The sequence below is a fragment of the Oncorhynchus tshawytscha genome, linkage group LG05, assembly GCF_018296145.1.
Source record: "Oncorhynchus tshawytscha isolate Ot180627B linkage group LG05, Otsh_v2.0, whole genome shotgun sequence".
Classification (NCBI taxonomy): domain Eukaryota; kingdom Metazoa; phylum Chordata; class Actinopteri; order Salmoniformes; family Salmonidae; genus Oncorhynchus; species Oncorhynchus tshawytscha.
Window position 1 is genome coordinate 74,635,903 of NC_056433.1, and position 15,760 is coordinate 74,651,662.

At 44.6% G+C, this 15,760-nt stretch overlaps 1 protein-coding gene across 1 annotated transcript in view; it reads right to left on the reverse strand.

The window, feature by feature from the left end:
• znhit6 (zinc finger HIT-type containing 6) overlaps positions 1 to 15,760 on the reverse strand; it is a 46,785-nt gene that overhangs the window by 9,618 nt on the left and 21,407 nt on the right. Inside the window, exons 6-8 of the mRNA XM_024401860.2 lie at positions 14,658 to 14,726; positions 14,224 to 14,304; positions 9,150 to 9,230 (exon numbers count right to left, since the gene is read on the reverse strand). Coding sequence (XP_024257628.1) covers positions 9,150 to 9,230; positions 14,224 to 14,304; positions 14,658 to 14,726 — 231 coding nt within the window. The remainder of the gene's footprint in view (positions 1 to 9,149; positions 9,231 to 14,223; positions 14,305 to 14,657; positions 14,727 to 15,760) is intronic.

Genomic DNA, 15,760 nt, shown 5'->3' on the forward strand with positions numbered 1-15,760 from the left:
CCAGGATGGAACATCAATGCGAGCTGTGGCAAGAAGGTTTGCTGTGTCTGTCAGCGTAGTGTACAGAGCATGGAGGCGCTACCAGGAGACAGGCCAGTACATCAGGAGATGTGGAGGAGGCCGTAGGATGGCAACAACCCAGCAACCTTGCTTTGCACACACACATCCCCACACACCAAACCAATCCAAGAGCTGGGATGCAACATGACAGTTACAGGTTTTAACTATGGTGCCTCAGGTTGGTTCCAAGAAAGCCTACTAAAATCTCTGAGGTGGGAGAGGATCTAAAGTCAACAACAATATCTGTTGGCATTTCCTGCTGCGGCTGGATCAGGAAGAGACAGACTCGGAGGGAGGGAGGGAAAGTGATCGAGAGATGAGAGAGCTGCAACTCATACTCCTATCAGTTGGCAAATCTACAAAACATCTCTTGTAAGAGGCAAATAAACCTCAGAATCCGGACAGACTTCCTCTGGGAAATGTGGCGGTTGTGTGTTCTCATGTACATGCATGTGTCTCTAAGAGCCATCACCACCAGAAGAGGTTCCCATTATTTCCCAACAGCTACCTAACTATTATTACTGAAGGATGAGTAGGTAGCTGCAGCATTTGGCCAGGAAGGATGAGAGAAGTGACATATGGTCAGGACCACAGAGAAATAACTGACGCTCGAGTGGGTGTTACTAGCCCGAGGGACTTTGGTCCGAGAGAAGATGAACTGTGCTCAAAATCTTCTTGAATGATGTTAAATTCTAGAACTTTCTACCCAAATACAAAATAGAACGAGTCCTGAGCAGAGTGAGTCCAGTGCTCTGATCAGGTGTTACTTCAGAGGGAATTCCTTTGTTGTAAGTTAGAGGGTGTGTGTGGGGGGGGGGGGCTTTAAACCAGAGAAACGAAGTAGACATTCATGATACCAATGTAGCTGTAAAATAATCGGCCAATGTCGGTGAACTGATAAATCGGTCGGGCTCTAACATTCACAACAGCTTCTCTTATCTAAGCTAAGAGGATCCAAAACACAAAGGGGTCCAAATCACAGCCACCTTATGTGAGCTAGAGGAATATGGATACAGAATCAGAGCACTTCAGTTCAGGTTATAAGAAAAGAGGCAGCAAACCACAGCTATGTGCAGGTGGCTGCTTTACCAGACTGTGGTTGGGTCTGTGGTTGCATCCTTTAGGTAAGATTCTTATAATCATTACCCAGCTGTATTAATAACAATACAAAAACATTTGCCATAGCAATACCAAGAGACTGACTACAAGCATGTGCTAAGAAAAGAGAAACACAAGGGGATCTTTAAGAGAGCTGAGGGAGAGAGACACGGTTTTAGGAAGGTGTCAGCATGCTTCAGCTCGGCTGGAGCCTATCCGAACTCGGCTAACCTCCCTAAAAAGACATGTGCTTAAAAAACAAGTTTTTTTGCCGAAGATATCTTAGTCGCACAATTTTGCATCTTACTAAGACGTTTGATGTATTCTTCAATGAAAAAAAAAACTGCATGAAAGTGAGTTGTCCCTCATTGAATGAAAGACTATTGAAGAATCCCTATTGTTGACCAATCAAAGACAAAGGGCGTAGACTTCGGTTCAGATCTTCTGCTTGCCTCCAGAAGAAAAAAATTTAAGCGAACAGCTGAAAAAAACCTCACCAAGACATCAAAATGTCAAATCAAATCAAATTTTATTTGTCACATACACATGGTTAGCAGATGTTAATGCGAGTGTAGCGAAATGCTTGTGCTTCTAGTTCCGACAATGCAGTAATAACGAGCAAGTAATCTAACTAACAATTCCAAAAAAACTACTGTCATACACAGTGTAAGGGGATAAAGAATATGTACATAAGGATATATGAATGAGTGATGGTACAGAGCAGCATAGGCAAGATACAGTAGATGAAGTACAGTATATACATATGAGATAAGTATGTAAACCAAGTGGCATAGTTAAAGTGGCTAGTGATACATGTATTACATAAGGATGCAGTCGATGATATAGAGTACAGTATCAACGTATGCATATGAGATGAACAATGTAGGGTAAGTAACATTATATAAGGTAGCATTGTTTAAAGTGGCTAGTGATATATTTACATCATTTCCCATCAATTCCCATGATTAAAGTGGCTGGAGTAGAGTCAGTGTCATTGACAGTGTGTTGGCAGTAGCCACTCAATGTTAGTGGTGGCTGTTTAACAGTCTGATGGCCTTGAGATAGAAGCTGTTTTTCAGTCTCTCGGTCCCAGCTTTGATGCACCTGTACTGACCTCGCCTTCTGGATGGCAGCGGGGTGAACAGGCAGTGGCTCGGGTGGTTGATGTCCTTGATGATCTTTATGGCCTTCTTGTAGCATCGGGTGGTGTAGGTGTCCTGGAGGGCAGGTAGTTTGCCCCGGTGATGCGTTGTGCAGACCTCACTACCCTCTGGAGAGCCTTACGGTTGAGGCGGTGCAGTTGCCATACCAGGCGGTGATACAGCCCGCCAGGATGCTCTCGATTGTGCATCTGTAGAAGTTTGTGAGTGCTTTTGGTGACAAAATTTCTTCAGCCTCCTGAGGTTGAAGAGGCGCTGCTGCGCCTTCCTCACGATGCTGTCTGTGTGGGTGGACCAATTCAGTTTGTCTGTGATGTGTATGCCGAGGAACTTAAAACTTGCTACCCTCTCCACTACTGTTCCATCGATGTGGATGGGGGGTGTTCCCTCTGCTGTTTCCTGAAGTCCACAATCATCTCCTTAGTTTTGTTGACGTTGAGTGTGAGGTTATTTTCCTGACACCACACTCCGAGGGCCCTCACCTCCTCCCTGTAGGCCATCTCGTCGTTGTTGGTAATCAAGCCTACCACTGTTGTGTCGTCCGCAAACTTGATGATTGAGTTGGAGGCGTGCGTGGCCACGCAGTCGTGGGTGAACAGGGAGTACAGGAGAGGGCTCAGAACGCACCCTTGTGGGGCCCCAGTGTTGAGGATCAGCGGGGAGGAGATGTTGTTGCCTACCCTCACCACCTGGGGGCGGCCCGTCAGGAAGTCCAGTACCCAGTTGCACAGGGCGGGGTCGAGACCCAGGGTCTCGAGCTTGATGACGAGCTTGGAGGGTACTATGGTGTTAAATGCCGAGCTGTAGTCGATGAACAGCATTCTCACATAGGTATTCCTCTTGTCCAGATGGGTTAGGGCAGTGTGCAGTGTGGTTGAGATTGCATCGTCTGTGGACCTATTTGGGCGGTAAGCAAATTGGAGTGGGTCAAGGGTGTCAGGTAGGGTGGAGGTGATATGGTCCTTGACTAGTCTCTCAAAGCACTTCATGATGACGGATGTGAGTGCTACGGGGCGGTAGTCGTTTAGCTCAGTTACCTTAGCTTTCTTGGGAACAGGAACAATGGTGGGATTGTTGTCATCATAATATACAGTGCCTTCGGGAAAGTATTCAGAACCCTTGACTTTTTCCACGTTAGTCTAATTCTAAAACATTAAATAAATCCTCAGCAATCTACACAGAATACTCCATAACGACAAAGAGAAAACAGGTTGAGAATTGTTTGCTAATTAAAAATAATATATTTACATAAGTATCCAGACCCTTTGTTATGAGACTCAAAATTGAGCTCAGGTGCATTCTGTTTCCATAAATCATCCTTGGTAAATTCAATTGATTGGACATGAATAGGAAAAGTAAACACCTGTCTATACAAGGTCCCACAATTGACAGTGCATGTCAGAGCAAAAACCAAGCCATGAGGTCGAAGGAATTGTCCACAGAGCTCCGAGACAGGATTTGGTCAAGGCTCAGATCAGGGGAAGGGTACCAAAGAAATGTCTGCAGCATTGAAGGTCCCCGAGAACACAGTGGCCTCCATCATTCTTAAATAGAAGTTTGGAACCTCTTCCTAGAACTGGCCGAACTGAACAATCGTGGAAGGGCCATGGTCAGGGAGGTGACCAAGAACCCGATGGTCACTGACAGAGCTCTAGAATTCCTCTGTGGAGATGGGAGAACTTCTCAGAAGGGCAACAATCTCAGCAGCACTCCACCAATCGAGCCTTTATTGTAGAGTGGCCAGGCAGAAGCCACTTCTCAGTAAAAGGTACATGACAGCCCGCTTGGAGTTTGCCAAAAGGCACCTACAGACTCTCAGACCATGAGAAACAAGATTCTCTGGTAGGATGAAACCAAGACTGAACTCTGGCAGGAATGCCAAGTGTCACATCTGGATGAAACCTGGCACCATCCCTATGGTGAAGCATGGTAGTGGCAGCATCATGCTGTGGGGTGTTTTTCAGTGGCAGGGACTGTGAGACTAGTCAGGATCGAGGCAAAGATGAATGGAGTAAAGTACAGAGAGATCTGATGAAAACCGGCCCCGGAGCGCTCAGGACCTCAAACTGGGGCGAAGGTTCACCTTTCAAAAGGACAATGCCCCTAAGCACACAGTGGCATCTCTGAATGTCGAGTGGCCGGGCCACTGTAATCGCTGCCAAAGGTGCCTCAAAGGCTGTAATAGCTGCCAAAGGTGCTTCGACAAAGTACTGAGTAAAGGGTCTGAATACTTATGTAAATGTGATATTTTAGTTGTTTTTTCATACATTTGCAAAAATGTCTAAAAACCTGTTTTTTCTTCTTCAATATGGGGTATTGTGTGTAGATTGATGAAGGGGGGGAAACGATTTAATCAATTTTAGAATATGGCTGTAACCTAACAAAATGTGAATAAAGTCAGGGGTCCGAATACTTTCTGAAGGCACTGTATGCACAAGCTATAAAGAACTATTGTGGCTAGGAAGCATGCGGATGCCTTAAGGAGAGGGAACATCACACCACAGATGTGAGGAGAGAGCGTAGTCGATGGGATAACTAAAGGAACGTTACAGCTGCCTGTGATTTTAAGGGGCTCAGACCATCTCTAGGGGTGAAAACAGATGATAAACCACCACCACTAACTTTTCCCCCCTCACTGTCTTTTGCAGTGTGTGTTTGATATTTTAAACTAGGCAGCATTTCTCCTTGTCAGGCTGGACAGCCCAGCTGCTCATTGGGTCTCTGCTCTACTCTGCAGCAAGCTGACAAAGGGAAGGACATCCTCTGGATCCAAACAAGTGGAATGAATCAGAAATAAAAATCAACATTTCAAAAAGGTATTAAATAAATAAACATCCAGCCCGAGAGGTTAGGGCTTTTTTTTACCCCTGTTTTCCTCATCCCTAGAAGTCCCGTACGGACTTGGGACAGGCGAAGGTTGAGAGCCATGCGTCCTCCGAAACACGACCCTACTGCTTCTTGACACAATGCCCCCAAAAAACTGTAAGCCAGCCACAATGTGTCGGAGGAAACACTGTACCTGGCGACTGTCAGCGTGCACTGCGCCGGGCCGCCACAGGAGTCGCTAGTGCGCAATGGGACAAAGGACATCCCTTCCGGCCAAACCTTCCCCTAACCCGGACGACGCTGGGCCAATTGTGTACCGCCCCATGGGTCTCCCAGTCGCGGGTGGCTGCGATAGCCTGGACTCGAACCAGGATCTCCAGTGGCACAGCGATGCAGAGTCTTAGACCACTGCTCTGCTCAGGAGGCCAGTGTTAGGGCTCTTGACGCTCGGGCTGCTTCTCTTCAAGTAAGAGGATGTTTACTAGTTACACAGCTATATTTAGTACAGGAGCAGCCATTTATTTGATTCATACTTGATATTCCGGCAGACATTTTGTAAGAAATTCAACACAGGAGCAGATTGACCCGGGGCCAACTATGGACTGTACTGTTCTGTCCAAATCCCACAGCTTAAACCTAAACCTGAAGGTAGCCAGCGCTCTATGAACCCCAACTTAAAAGGTGCATTTTACAACATTTACAGTACATGTTGAGCTCATCGACCATTGCATGCATAGATCCAAATATGAAGCGTGCTTACATTTCTTCAGCCCCATCCTTCAGCTTGAATCCAAAAACCTTTTGAATTTTTCGTTTAAAGACCCTTGCTCCCTTCGGTCTCAACATAGACTTTGATCTGAAGCCATTCTTGTGATTATGCTATTGCAAATGTTTGTAGGCTTATGTAGCCAAATTGTATCTATAATCGTACGCTATCCATTTGTTTTTTGTATGCTATTTTAATATATGACAATTAACCAATCATATCAGGCTACACCCGGCCATGATTACAGACACCTGTGTGTCTTTTGACACTATATAAATATGTCATTATGTGTTTGTCATTAAACACTGATGAAGACAGCTTGTCTGTCGAAACGTTGGACATAAATATTTTTGCATCTGAGCTCCTAGAGCGTGAGGCTCTCCTTCATTTCTTTTTAAATGTTCCACTCCGCTAGCCAGCACCTCGCCTAAATAGGTGTGCGTTTCTTTCACCTCTAGGTGGTCTGAATCCGACAGCAATTTGTACAATAGGTAAAACTAGCCATATTGTGTATCCAGTCCCAGCGAACAGAATTACATCATAACATGTAATCACAGGGTTGCATAGGATGGATGCACTGGGAGGCCCAGACATGCTTGGGATGCACTGTCCGCCTTTTGGGAGCCCTTCAATAGGATGTGATCCCTGTCAGGAGCCCAGGGCCCCTCTTCATATTACAGTTATGGCTTGTTCCCTCCACATTATACCCTGCTCCAGCCTCTGCCCTGTTATGTAACTGTACCTTGCTGATATTATGAGCCAATTCCACCTTGGCCACGGGAGAACATGTCTGTCCTACTAAAACACCATAATGTTGATCATAAACACAAAATAAAAGTAAAATGGTAGGCCACTATAGAGCCCTATACCAACGACCATTAATAGTGTGTGTGTGTGTGTGTGTGTGTGTGTGTGTGTGTGGGGGGGGTGAGCTAATGGGGAAAGTAAGAGTCACACCTCTGGTATTGTTCTCCTCCCTACTTTACTAGCTAGCACTGTGTCGCGGGGTGGGCTAGCCGCCAGGGTAATGCAACATAACTCATTAACACACTCAGCGCTTCACTGACGTCTACCATAATGCTGACAGGAACACATTTCTGAAGTTTGCAACACCTCTCCTACCCTAGTCCCCCCCCACATCTTCCTGTGTATGTGTCGTTAACAGGCAGTAGGTTGGTGAGAGGACGTGGTGTTGATGGATGAATATCTCCATTAGTCATAGCAGGGGGCAGGTTGCTGCTTTTCCTTTTCTGCTGCCAGCCAGCTAGCTGTCCCTCCCCCCCACCTACACCCTGGCTGCATCCCAAATGATACTCTATTAGTTAAATGGTGCACTATTTTTAAACCAAGGCCCATAGGGCTCTGGCCAAAAGCAGTGCACTATATAGGGAATAGGATGCCATTTAGTACACACACATATTTAAGGGTTGAGGTTAAAGGACAACCCACAGCCACACGGTTAATAGAGTGTGTCCTTACTGGACTAGTGGGCAATAAGGCCTCAAGGCTGGAGGAATCCACACACTACAGGGAAACAATTCAAGGGTGAAAATTCGTAGAAAATCCTGAGGTTTAACATGCCGTTTTCACTACGCGTACATTACCTGACGGGGATCTGATTGATGCCCCTGGTCTGTGTGATACTTACTTTGTATCCCAAAGAACAGAAAAGACTCCGAGATAACTGACAAGAGGAGCCTCCTGGGATACCCATCACTAACTAAAGGATTAAAGCTTACTATTCGCTCTGGGCAGACGCAAGACTCGGTGCTGCAATGTCAATTCCGTCACAAAAAGGGGCGGATCCTTGTAATACGCTCTGGCATTCAACATACTTTTTTACTACCTGACAATTGAGACACGCTGTATCATTCCTTCTGCAGCCATGGGGGCAGTGTTGTTGCTTGGTTCCTTGATCCGGTCTACAGGCTATTCATCAAAGCATTGATAACCCAATATAATCTCAGCGACTGTTCAAACAGTAAACAAAACAAACAGGCTATTGTAGCCAGCTAGCTAGCTAGCCAGCCATGTGCTTTTTCTCCATGACCAAAACATGATCTATTTTTAGCTGCTATCAGAAAGAATACACAAACAACATATCAAACTGGGATAAATGTTTTAGGTTACACCAGCAGGTATAAGAATATTTGCCAGGGCAGACTTTTTTTAAGCTATGATCAGATTTTTTCACATGGAGATGTGGGAAGCTAAAACGGCTACTAGATAGCCTCGTTAAAAAACACAAGCTAAGGACGATTAGCCAGGCTGCTACTAGCAAGGGAAGGTGACTTTTCCTTGCTTTCACAAAATACCCAAATAGAGATAACGTTGGCATCGGCCCCCTTGTGAATGTGAGTGGGACCGGCAAGGATATCAGGTTACCAAAAGGTGTCCACTACTCCCCAAAAAAATCCCACTCCACCCATGTGCACACGCGTAGATGAAGCTTGTGGTAAGTAACCTAAAGGACCATCTCAGTAGTGATATGGGCCGACGGAGACTCACTGTCATGTTGATGCTATTTGCGAAGAACAAGTACCTTCACATTAGAAGGGTAAGTAAGGGGGCTGGTGGACTTGTAGACTGAAGTTGTGGGGTCAGAGGGCACAGCAGGTTATGAGTGTAGAAGATCAACTTTCTCTATGACTAAGTGGAAATGGGTGACAGCCAAGGACTGGACGAGGCAAATGTGTGCCATCAAAACCAGCACCATCCCACACAAAGCATGTCTGTGTCCAGCTGATAAACGGCATTCCCAAAATGTGGAATCAACTGGAATTACAGCACAAAGAATTAGGTCGGGGGAAATGAAAATCTCTGCTTTGGCACTGCGTAGCTCAGCAGGAATTTACAAGGCGAGTGATGTCATGTTCATAAACCCATTAAGTCGATTTCATACATGCGGGATAAATCCGTCACGAGAGTGGCGAGGCCCGCGAAAAAGGCGGAACCAGAACGGTCACATGGACAGAATGCCTGAGTGCTGACAGGATTCTGACAAGACTTTTGATGAGATTACAAATCTTTGTGTTGAAATTAGAACTTTGGTTGCTGGAACAATCTGATGAGACAATTAATTAATATCAATGGAATGGACCGTGCTGTTAATAGGAGAACTGAGGTCCAATTTGGGCACATTTAACATCAGTTTCCCAGACCCATATTAAGCTCAATTCTGGACCCCAAAAAAAAAGCACTTTCAATGGAGAATCTCTTAGCATTAGAGTCATTCATACCTCACAGAGTTGGCCTTCCTGCCCTCAGCCTTCATGAAGACCCTGATGTGATCAAATGGGCTGTGGACATACATCTTCAACCTGAAAGACATAAATGAAAATGGGTCAGGGTTCGAGAAGGTATCAAAATCAGCTTTTATATAGACACACACATACAGTAACACAGGGCTGTGGATAGGGTTTAGAAGTGCACACAGTTCCACTTATTTTCTGAAGAGGGGTCAACGAGGCGTCACAAAACAAAGACTACAATGACTGAGCGCGACTGGGACTCTCTCCGCTACAGGTGACTAACATGCTGCCTGAGCCTCCTATACACAGTCTACACTGGGAACCAATGAGGCCAGACTAAGCAAAGGTCCTTAGCCAGCGCGCGGCAAGAGTGCAGGGAGGGGAGAGCATTGGTTTAAAAATCTTTTTAAAAGGGAAAGATGGAGAGTTAGAGACAGAGGTGAGAAGTAGTATACTGTCTAGAGGTCGACCGATTAAATAGGGCTGATTTCAAGATTTTATAACAATCGGAAATCGGAAATATTTTTGGACACTGATTTGGCCTATTGCTTTATACACCTTTATTTAATCTTTATTTAAATAGGCAAGTCCGTTAAGAACACATTCTTATTTTCAATGACGGCCTAGGAACGGTGGGTTAACTGCCTCGTTCAGGGGCAGAACGACAGATTTTCACCTTGTCAGCTTGGGGGATTCAATCTTGCAAACTTACAGTTAACTAGTCCAACGCTCTAACCACCTGCCTCTCATTGCACTCCACGAGGAGACTGCCTGTTACGCGAATGCAGTAAGCCAAGGTAAGTTGCTAGCTAGCATTAAACTTCTTATAAAAAACAATCAATCATAATCACTAGTTAACTACACATGGTTGATGATATTGCTAGTCTATCTAGCGTGTCCTGTGTTGCATATAATCGATGCGGTGCGTATCGTTGCTCCAATGTGTACCTAACCATAAACATCAATGCCTTTCTTAAAATCAATACACAGAAGTATATATTTTTAAACCTGCATATTTAGCTAAAAGAAATCCAGGTTAGCAGGCAATATTAACCAGGTGAAATTGTGTCACTTCTCTTGCGTTCATTGCATGCAGAGTCAGTGTATATGCAACAGTTTGAGCCGCCTAATTTGCCAGAATTTTACGTAATTATGACATAACATTGAAGGTTGTGCAATGTAATAGGAATATTTAGACTAATGGATGCCACCCCTTAGATAAAATATGGAACGGTTCCGTATTTCACTGAAAGAATAAAAGTCTTGTTTTCGAGATGATAGTTTCCGGATTCGACCATATTAATGACCTAAGGCTCGTATTTGTGTGTGTTATTATGTTATAACTAAGTCTGATTTGATAGAGCAGTCTGACTGAGCGGTGGTAGGCAGCTGTTTATGCCTATCAACTCCCGAGATTAGGCTGGTGTAACCGATGCGAAATGGCTAGCTAGTTAGCAGGGTGCGCGCTAATAGCTTTTCAAACGTCACTCGCTCAGACTTGGAGTGGTTGTTCCCCTTGCTCTGCATGGGTAACGCTGCTTCGAGGGTGGCTGTTGTCGTTGTGTTCCTGGTTCGAGCCCAGGGAGGAGCGAGGAGGGGGACGGAAGCTATACTGTTACACTGACAATACTAAAGTGCCTATAAGAACATCCAATAGTCAAAGGTTAATGAAATACAAATGGTATAGAGAGAAATAGTCCTATAATAACTACAATCTAAAACTTCCTACCTGGGAATATTGAAGACTCATGTTAAAAAGGGAACACCAGCTTTCATATGTTCTCATGTTCCGAGCATGGAATTTCAACATTAGCTTTCTTACATAGCACATATTGCACTTTGCACACCACCCGATGCTACAGGAAGGCCATAAAGATCATCAAGGACATCAACCACCCGAGCCACTGCCTGTTCACCCCGCTGTCATCCAGAAGGCGAGGTCAGTACAGGTGCATCAAAGCTGGGACCGAGAGACTGAAAAACAGCTTCTATCTCAAGGCCATCAGACTGTTAAACAGCCACCACTAACATTGAGTGGCTACTGCCAACACACTGTCAATGACACTGACTCTACTCCAGCCACTTTAATCATGGGAATTGATGGGAAATGTAAATATATCACTAGCCACTTTAAACAATGCTACCTTATATAATGTTACTTACCCTACATTATTCATCTCATATGCATACGTAGATACTGTACTCTATATCATCGACTGCATCCTTATGTAATACATGTATCACTAGCCACTTTAACTATGCCACTTGGTTTACATACTCATCTCATATGTATATACTGTACTCGATATCATCTACTGTATCTTGCCTATGCTGCTCTGTACCATCACATTCAACATTCAGTTCATTCAGTATTGTTGTAATTGTCATTATTACAACAACAAAAAACATATATATATATATTTTTTTAAATCGGCCGATCAATCGTGTTTAGTTTATTATGTCGTTCAGTCGTCCCTTTTGCACAACATTCCTACTGTGGAGACAAGTGTTAAAGCTCTCACTTCATTCCTTATAAAGTCACTGTACTGTGAGCCTAGACCAAGCAGTGTGTCATCCATCGTACCAGTCAGGCCAGGGAAGGAAGGCAACACACAGCTGGGAGGTGTCGGGGGCCAACAGTGACGTAGTGGTCTACACGGTCTGTATTCTATTTACTAACGAGCCAACCACCAGACAAGATTGATGGCATTCTGCTTCTTTGAGCAAACAAAAACATTTCTAGAGAATCCAGACAGTTATGAAATCGATGTGCATGATGCCAGTTAACCACAAGGAGCGTTGCCACATCATTGGCACGGAGGAATTGCTTGCGATGCCAGACTTTGTATTTGTTTCCAACCAGCGCGAGGATGATTTGCGATCAAGTATTGTATAGAAAGGGATGTCATTGTCTCCATTTTAAATGGCATATAGCTCATTGCATAATTTACAATTTCACTCTCCATCATAATAATGTTAGCATTTTCCCCCTGCTGATAGGCACATTCTTATTGAATATACCTAGATACACCATAATTACAAAAGTGTGTGGACAACCCTCAAATTAATGGATTTGGCTATTTCAGCAACATCCTTGCTGACAGGTGTATAAAAATCGAGCTCAATGCCATGCAATCTCCATAGACAAACATTGGCAGTAGAATGGCCTTACTGAAGTGCTCAGTGACTTTGAACGTGGCACCGTCATAGGATGCCACCTTTCCAACGAGTCAGTTCGTCAAATTTCTGCCCTGCTAGAGTTGCCCCGGTCAACTGTGTTGTTATTGTAAAGTGGAAACGTTGTTGCTCTTAGACGTCTCAGCCGCGAAGTGGTAGGCCACACAAGCGCACAGAACGGTACCACCGAGTGCTAAAGCATTCAGCACGTAAAAATCATCTGTGCTCGGTTGCAACACTCAACACCGAGATGCAAACTACCACCGGAAGCAACGTCAGCACAAGAACTGTTAGTCTGGAGATTCATGAAATGTGTTTCCATGGCCAAACAGCCGCACACAAGCCTAAGAACTTGATTGGCCTGCAGAGCCCTGACCTCAACCCCATTGAACACCTTTGGGATGAATTGGAATGCAGACTGTGAGCCAGGCCAAATCCCCCAACATCAGTGCCCGACTCTTCCCAGAAGAGTGGAGGCTGTTATAACAGGGAAGAGGGGACCAACTCCATAATAACGCCCATGATTTTGGAACGAGAAGTTTGACGAGCAGGTGTCCACATACACTACATGACCAAAAGTATTTAATTTGGCAGACGAGGAAATGCTTTAAACTGCACACTCGCTGTACTGAGGTACTACTGAGCTACTCACAGCTAAAATAAGTCCTTGGGGTTTGATCTACTAAATCCAATTTCATAATGTTTGAGGGCACAAAACCACAAGAAATCTACAGCAACATCATGAAATAAAATACACATTTCCTTCAGCATACTTCTCACAGGGGAAAACCCTCCAACATAAATGCAATTATACACGCTCAACGTTATGCAGCCTGCAAGACAAATAGTCAAACGATAGTTTGAACTGGACTGGGGAACAGTAACAGAGGTTTAATGAAATCACCATGGGTGTTTAATCATTTCTATATTTGTCCTTTAATACAGTATGAGCCCTGTCGTACAGGGCTCCTTTATGGCAGACACTTAATTTACAGCTGGTCTGCCTGCACTAGGAGACAATCCCAAAACATTTGCATGTTATAGCAACTGTATAAATATTTACAGTGATACAGAGAGCAAGGTTGTCCCCATTGATAATGAAGACAACTTTAAGAAAATGTGATGACTTCTTGTCTTCAAGGACAAAATGTAGACACTGTAAATGAAATTGCAGCTTTTGTATGCCACACTGGCGATGTTTCACTGTCAGTGATCAATATTTCAACAGCAGTTACATGTAATTCTCTGAAATATAATTAGCTGTGTGTGCCCCACTCCTGTTGACTGTGGAACGTGAGAATGCAATGTCCTTAACACACTGCATGTGGTGTCAAGCAGTCAGGCTGTGTGTGTGTTGTAATGACATTTGTTTAGCCATTTCAGGAGAAAACAGCAGGTAAGACAACAGAAAAAGGAGGTCATCCAAACTGCCCATCTAACTGGTGTTGATTTCAGACTCCATTATCACATTGTTAACTTTATATTCCTGCTGTTGAGTAGACTACAGTGACCGACCAAAAACCACAACCTAATTTAATTTCTATATCTTAAAATCTCTAATGAAACACAGCTAGACCATTCTGTTGTTTGCATGTAGATTCCAGCTAGATTAGGGCCCTGGCTACAGCTCAGAGACATTCCTCTCTCTGGACCAGTCTATCTTGGTTTGCTCTGTTTCTAGCTTTCTGTTATCTAGCTTGCAAGACCACTTGATGGATTTTCAGCCATAGCCAACTATTGAACACCTGGAGGACAGGTAAGGCAGTCGTTAGAGCCAAACAACCAAACCGGGCAATCAGATCAGGAAGGCGTTGATACTACTAGCTATGTTTTGGACATTTGTTTAATTCGATTAGTAGATTATACAAGAGTGGTGTGTTCTTACTTTTGTCGTCTCACTGGCTCAGACTCTGTAGGGTGGATGTAGGGGGTGAGGATCTGTTTAAGTGTTTGGTCATCGGACACCCTGGGGAGAGATGGAGAGGCGAGAGAGAGGGTAAGAAAGGATTGACAGACAAAAAGAGTGAACAACCAAGTTCCAAGGAACCAACCATGAGTCAAACCGTGATGAAGATCGATGACGTTCTTGGAGTGGTTTTAATACAGAGTGCTAACGATCTACATCACCAATCATCCTCACCATTAGAAGATACATGGGTGCTGAAAGCTCTAATGTCACTCTCCAAATATCTGGATGTTCTCTATTACAGGTTCCAACCCCTGGACTCTGACATCAACAGCTATTAACAGGGTTCCTAAAGACTGTTCTGGCAGAGATGCTACCGGACAAGTAGACAGGCAGGCACACACACCACTCACCTTCTCTCAGTGAACTCTGAGCTGCTCTGAGGGAACAGGAGCTGCAGGTGCCATAGGAAACGATTCTCCCTAAAGGACAAAACAGAAAGAGGGAGACATACGATAAAACATTTTCAAAATCAGCAGTTGGCAGTGGTCTGCTTGCAGATACAAGCACTTTGTCTCTGAACTAAAACAATCTATTTTGCATTCAAGAGACATAGGAAGAGTATTAAACCCCAATGTCCGACTAATGCTGTGTATGTGTCTAGCTCAATGTGTGGATTGAGTCCGAGTTGTCATGAGGATGACCATGGCATACACTACATGACCAAAAGTATGTAGACCCTTGCTTGTCAAAAATCTCATTCCAAAATCATGGGCATTAATATGGAGTTGGTCCCCCTGTTACTGTTTGATGCTATAACAGCCTCCACTCGTCTCTGAAGGCTTTCCACTAGATGTTGGAACATTTATGCCGGGACTTCCATTCAGCCACAAGAGCATTAGGGAGGTCAGACACTGGTATCAGGCGATTAGACCTGGCTCGCAGTCTGCGTTTCAATTCATTGCAAAGGTGTTCAATGGGGTTGAGGTCAGGGCTCTGCAGGTCAATCAAGTTCTTCCAAACCGATAGACAAACACTTCCTGTATAGACCTCGCTTTATGCACGGGGGCATTGTCATGCTGAAACAGGAAAAGCCTTTACCCAAACAGTTGCCGCAAAGTGTGAAGTAGAGAATCGTCTAGAATGTCATTGTATGCTGTAGCGTTAAGATTTCCCTTCCCTGGAACTACGAGGCCTAGCCCGAACCATGAAAAAACAGCCCCAGACCATTATTCCTCCTCCACCAACCTTTACAGTTGGCACTATGCATTCGGGCAGATAGCGTTGCCCTAGCATCCGCAAAACCCAGATTCGGCATGATTCATTACTCCTGAGAACGCGTTTCCACTGCTCCAGAGTCCAATGGCCGCAAGCTTTACACCACTCCAGCAGACTCTTGGCATTGAGCATGAGGATCTTAGCCGTGTGTGTGGCTGCTCGGCCCGACAAACAGTTCTGGTGTGGACGTGTCTTCCAGTTTTGAACTCGTAGTGAGTTTTGCAACCGAAGACAAGAG